Genomic DNA, 6,241 nt, shown 5'->3' on the forward strand with positions numbered 1-6,241 from the left:
AAAACCTTCCACATCGCTCACGGACACTCTGTACCATGGGTCGTGAAGGAGAACTATATTTTTTGTTTTCTAAGCATTTCGCTTTTTCCCAAAAAAGTGTCAATTTTTTAACGCACTCCGAAGTTTCGCGACCGGCAAAGTAGAAATAAAAAATGGCCACCTCGGGGAGCAGCGTGCGCTTCGAAAGATTGCAGATCTCATTATTCCACTGCGTTTGTGGCTGATTTTATCAGCAGATCCAGCAGGACTCTGAGAGCGACGACGACACAAACCAGCCCGGAATATTGGCGGCCGCAGCCTGGCAAGCCAAACTGTAGTGCTTGCGCATAATCTTTTCTAGTGGAAAACCTACTGAATTAAAAATGTTTATTTTTCGCGATATAATGCCTATTAGACGGCAATACATTTTGTATATCTCATGATTTTTGTTACATTTTTTTCTTAGTAGATACAAGCGTGTCTTTACAAACTTTCTTCGATTTTATCCCGTAATCTTGATTTTGTCAATTTATATCTTTTTTATGACATCTCATTAATAAAGCTTTTATGCATGGAAAGTGCATTCATTCTGCTTCTTGTTTATGTATTACATAAAATACTGAGTGCAGTAGTTCCTTCAGAAAAGATATCTGGCGTAACCTGCAAAAAACACCTATTTTCCCTATGGTACGGAAATAGTTAAGCAAGCCACTCATAAGGGACAGATAGAGGCGTCCTTGTATGTTCGGCCTGGAGGGAGCTTTAGAATTGGTAAAGTAATGCAACAGACACAAACATAGAAGGAAATGTATGGACATGTGATGGGCACCCACACACCGCTTGAGTGTCCATGCATCTCCCTTGCTGTAAGTTTCTTACACCGCTCTACGGATTTGGGTGCTTCTAAAAGGATTCTTATTTTCAGTAGTAACTGATGGGTAGTTCAGAATCGGCAGACTTAAACGTCAGAATAATCAAGAGTCTAAAATAAATTCACTCACCTGAAGATATCTGATTAACCCACAATGGCCAAAGGAGGTTGTCACCACATCGCCGCACACGTACGTGCTTCTATGCGAACTGGTCCATCAATGTTTCAACCCTTGATGTACTTGTTGCTACAGACAGTATAGGCATTGCATGTACCAGATTTCCATATCCTGGCACTCCCATTGCCGAATGATTGCGGGGTTTCTTCACAGTAGTCATAGCCCTCACCTCATGGCTGCCCTCAATGGCATAGACATCAAGGGTGGAGTTTGCAACAACTGAAGCCGTTCCACTATTATGAGCATCAAAAATTTCGAAGAGCAGCCACAGAAATTGCCAGGGACTTTTTCACTATTTAACCCGTAAAGGAACAAACTGTGGGTTTGCAGCATACACGACAGTCCGCAACTGCAGCTTTTGCACCTTAGTGGCCTGGCTTGTCCGTTAGATTGTGCATTGTTGGCAACTACTAGGTCAACTAGGCTTCACTGGGTTGTTTCAAGGAGGTATTGGTGACACTGGCAACGTATCTAACCAGTAACATCGCCCTTACTGGGAATCCCTGTGGTAGCCAGGCTGTAGGTGTGCAAAGTTTTGATTGTCCTCATACATTACCTCCATGGGGCGAGTAGTGGTGCCATGAGGCTGTCCAAATTATCAGTTGGTGGTTCATGATGATTGCCAGCGAAAGCTGCAACTGGTCCTTGACCTGGGTCACTTTTGTCACACCTGCTGTCTGCACCATCCAATGTACTTGCAGGCTTCGACCAAGTGCTTTGTCTCTCTGGTGGGTGAATTGGAGTTGGCGGCAACAGACCTCCAGGCTGTAGTGACACAGGCACCCGCAGACATGCTAGCCAACCTCATGGCATCGCTAAACCTTGACCACGAAGAACCGTTCCTTCAGGTTGGTTCCCCTTTCCCTTTCAGATGTAACGGCAGTTGTCAACGTTGTTGGACATGGCCTGTCGCGTGAACTTATAAGTCCCAATATGTATACTTTAATAGAACGAACTTCATTATCATGAAATTCTCTATGTAAAGAAGTATTTAACTTTTCATAACGTCTTGTCCATAGAACACCATGTATTCATAAGCTCAGTACAACAAAATTTCACATGCTGCTGCAAAACAGTACCAAGATAATAAGTGGAAACTTCCGTGGACGCAAATTATCATATGATTGAATTACAAGCGGCTGGTTGCAAATGCACCTAATTGCGCGCCACGCAACAATAGTGACCGCCGAGCGGAGCCGCATTATGTTCCCTATAGAGTTCGAATGCGATAAGATCCTATCACGCCCCACGCCGCACTGTGTGCTTTAGGTGCGAGTTGAAGTGTTTCAAGGGTGAGACAAGAAAAATGGTGGCTTCACGTGTGACACCTTCCCGGGCGAGCAGAGGGAAAAGGGGGAAGGGAGCGAGCTCGCGGAAACACGATCGAGCACGTGCGAGGGGGGCGGGGGGGTTAGACTTAAGTTAGCGCACGTTGCGATTTCTGGCGTGCGCCTCGGCCATGGCTGCGCATGGCTGTAAGCCAGGCTGAGCATATATGCAGCCACGCACCCTTAGTTTCAGTGACCTGTTGGAGTGAGAGGCGCACGAAGCATTCGCTCCCTTCTGCCGGGGCTTCTTCTGATAGCGCCGTCCCAGTGCGGGCGACACTATCAGCCACGGGGGCGGAGTGCACGCAAAAGCGTGTCTGGCTTCACTTAATTCGTACCGCCAGTGTGAAGATATCGTCGATGTACATGGCATGAAACTGTATCATTTCTCGCCGAGTCCTAAATTTATCAAAATGAATTGTTTTCTCATTCAAATTAGCTTTCTTTTTTTATTGCCTGGTAACTCGGTAACTTCTGCGACCCCTTTCCGCGTAAGAATAATCGACCGGCAACTGTACTTATTTGCAAAAAAGGTCTAATTTCAATACAACGAAATTTAGACATAACGAAGCAAATTGCTGGTTTTACCAGTGTCATTCTATCTAGGTTTAACTGTGCTTGCAGCGCTGGAATAAACATGGACAGAGGCAAGAAAAAATATGGACAGCGTTGCCGCTGCCTATGTTTACACTAATATAAGTGCATTCAGGATGACTCACCAACTAGCCGAAATGTTTGTGCGACTGAGTGTCAGTAATCTTCTCCCTTGACGAATACAGCGCTAATGAAAAAAGCAGTAAACTGAGGATAAACTCCTGATCACTCATTCCAAAATGAACTTTTTGCTGGCTAGGCAACTAGTTCTTTTTTAGGGGGAAAGCATGCAAATTACATGATTTGGTGTATGTATATGGTCAGTCGTTACACATTCTCTACATCATATGACACCACGGTGACCTGAGGATTGTTGACGGTATACATTCTTCACTTACAGCACAAAAGGAACATAGACTACTACTTTAGGAACAAGTATTTTGGTGTGTTTCTTTCTGGTGCAGTCGTCACTTTTTCCACAAAATAAGGTGATATAGCTTGCGACGGACACAATGTAGTCAAAACATACATATAAAATTCAAATTCGTGTTAGTGTCTCTTTAATTAAAAAAAGGCTTGACCGCAGCACTGCAACAGTTTTCTTAAAATGATCTAGTAGTGCTATTCACAGCTTATGTGCTCAAGCTTGTTTTAAAGGTCTGTAGTGCCCTTCCTAATTATCTTTTTTTTCTGTGGATGTAAAGCTACCATTGGTGTGTGCACCATAGGGCTAACTTGTTTCTGAGTATCATTATTATTAATTTTTTTTTTTTTTTTTGAGGAAGACATTGAGGCCAAAGCGGTGCTGTTGCATGACACTCACACTGACCACTGTGTCCAACCGCAGGGAACTGAAGAACTAAGCAAGCAGGTGCGACAGAGGATCGAGCAAAGCTATGCAGACTCCCTCAAGGAGCTAGGGACCATGCTGGATTCGAAGCTCAAGCTGCTACAATCATTACGGGCTTGAGCTGTGCCAGCGACACCATCGTCAGCAATTCTTGTTCAGTGGCCATTGTCTTCAAACCGGGCCACAAGGCGTTTGCCTCGTTTGGCTGGAGCACTGCATTTTTTTAATTTCATCCTTCATCTACCTATGCTCCTGAACTGTCTTAAGGCTGCCAGCGCAAGTCCCCAACCAGAGAAATGTCTAACCGTGAAGTGTTTCTTTTGTGCAAAAAGTAGTGAGAAAAATGAACTTGGCAGGGAAGGGAGAGCATGGCACGTGCTTGCACCAGCATTGCCTGAGCATGTTCCTGAGTGTGTTGACTCAAAGTGCAGCTTGTACGCTGGCAGGAGTGCTTTCTAAGTGATTTCGCCAACAGCTGCTGCTGCGCAAGCCTTCAAAGGAGAACCGAACAATCGTCGTCATCGGCGACACCCTGCAGCTTGCCGGTGGTGGATGTTGCCGTGCCAACTATGCAGCTTTGGAAGGCATCGCCACTCTCCGGCGAAAGGAGCATGAATGGTCCTTGGCAGTGCGATCTGCTCTGCACCCAGCCCGAAGCTCCAAATCATCCGTTAGGAGGCAAAAGCCGAGCACAGTTGCAATGGTGGGTTAAAAAGTGGTGCTTGCTATGTTGTCGTTGTGAAGATTGGCTGTCCTACTACTGACAACTTGCAGCAAAGGTTCCAAGAGAACAGCAAGGTATGCATGAATTGAACATCTAATGGCAAACCAGGCAAGGGGCAGTGTGTGCACAGTTGCAATAGTGCATCAAAGCATCCATGGTGTGTCACCTTTATGTAAAGAAATGTGGACGGCAGAATAGTGCAGAGAGAAGGAAGGCTGCCGCCTGCCTGGTGGGCACGTCGACCAACAGTTCCTTGGGAAAAACGAGCTTTTTGATGAAAGCCCCACTATGCAAAGTGCCGGATCATGCACTTGTGGGCTGGGCACTGTACTAATTTACCAAGGACAATAATTGTGACACCAGACCAGGGTAACCGCAGGGATGAGAAGTGGAGTGGCAGCCCTTCTGCACCTCTGGCTTTGTCTTCTTCTTCTGTTTCAACTGTGTGAGTGTGTGTCTGTGTGTGTGTGTAGCACGCAACCCTGTGCTGCTTAAGCTTGCCACGCAAACTTTTTTTTTCTTCACCTTAGAAAGTTATGGACACCACCACCAGCTGCGTCAGCTCAGGGCTGCGCTCGTCCCGCTGTGCAAAGCAGTGGCGTGAGACACAGCTTTGCAACTGTTGACTCTCGTCCGTGTGTGCCTTCTAGAACGAGGATTGCCAGTAAAAATTTTATATTTTGAGCCTCTGGTTGATGTGTGGGCGTCATGTGTTGTATCTCTGCCGATAAAGCATGCTTGGAAAAAATGCCAGCCATGGAGGTGGCACCACTATTTTCCAGTCTGATCACATTCCTCACTTTATTACTAGTGGTAAACAGATAAAGTGGACCCACCATTTTTTTGTGCCTGTTAAGAACATTTGTATATCTCTCTTGTTGAAACCTTTGGGGCAGTTGTCAGAAACAATCATGACAAGGTCTGTATGGAGCAAGCCGAGATCTAATAGCAGCACTTCGTCCCCAATTACGTGAACACAATAGTGCCGGCATGTCTCGGATACCCCCTCCACTGTACACTAAGAGATAAGGTGGCAATTTTATGTGCAGTTTCATTACTGGCCAAATAGTACTGTGTAAATTCTGAACAAGATTTTGCGAAGATTCAGAAATCTGAGTAAAATTTCTATGTAACCAGGTTGGAGGAGCTGAAAATACTTCATTATAGCCATTACTTCATTATACAGTGGAACCTCGTTCATACACAGTTGGAAAAAGCGCAGAGAAAATCGCACTAATAAAAAAAAACGTGCAATCTTAAGTGACTAAAACATTTGACAGACTTTACTGTAGTTGACTTCTACGTAATGCGAATCGTTGCACACGAGACGCGCGTTGAGTTGTCAGGGCTTCGGCGGCCCGAGACACGTTTTATTTTACGATTGCGCATTGTTTTATCAGGAAGCTTTTGCCGAAGCCTTGTATACAACAAAGCAAATTCACGTAAGGTAGAAATTGACACATCTAATTTGTCCGCTTTGAATAACCTAATGGATGCTGTTTACACAACTGCGATATCTAATGGCCTTTGTCACTGGTCGATCTGGAGCGGCCGCCGAAATCCTCGAGCGAGCGCTCAGGTTTCACAAATCCGAATCGGCCAGCGGAGCGCAAAAACTCTCCGCGGAGGATCACACAGGAAGTCTGCGTACGCGTGACACAAACCGGTTCCGGAAACCATGCCCGACTTCCGCTCTGTACGTTTCCACGGCAACTAA

The 6,241-nt window shown here is 45.5% G+C and overlaps 1 protein-coding gene across 1 annotated transcript in view; it reads left to right on the forward strand.

The window, feature by feature from the left end:
- Positions 1 to 5,220, forward strand: part of LOC142576457 (N-alpha-acetyltransferase 25, NatB auxiliary subunit-like) — an 83,703-nt gene extending 78,483 nt beyond the window's left edge. The window contains exons 26-27 of the mRNA XM_075686595.1: positions 1,730 to 1,876; positions 3,798 to 5,220. Of these exons, the coding sequence (XP_075542710.1) occupies positions 1,730 to 1,876; positions 3,798 to 3,920 (270 nt within the window). The 3' untranslated portion in view covers positions 3,921 to 5,220. The remainder of the gene's footprint in view (positions 1 to 1,729; positions 1,877 to 3,797) is intronic.
- Positions 5,221 to 6,241: the final 1,021 nt, after the last annotated feature.

The sequence above is a fragment of the Dermacentor variabilis genome, chromosome 3 (assembly GCF_050947875.1).
Source record: "Dermacentor variabilis isolate Ectoservices chromosome 3, ASM5094787v1, whole genome shotgun sequence".
Lineage (NCBI taxonomy): Eukaryota > Metazoa > Arthropoda > Arachnida > Ixodida > Ixodidae > Dermacentor > Dermacentor variabilis.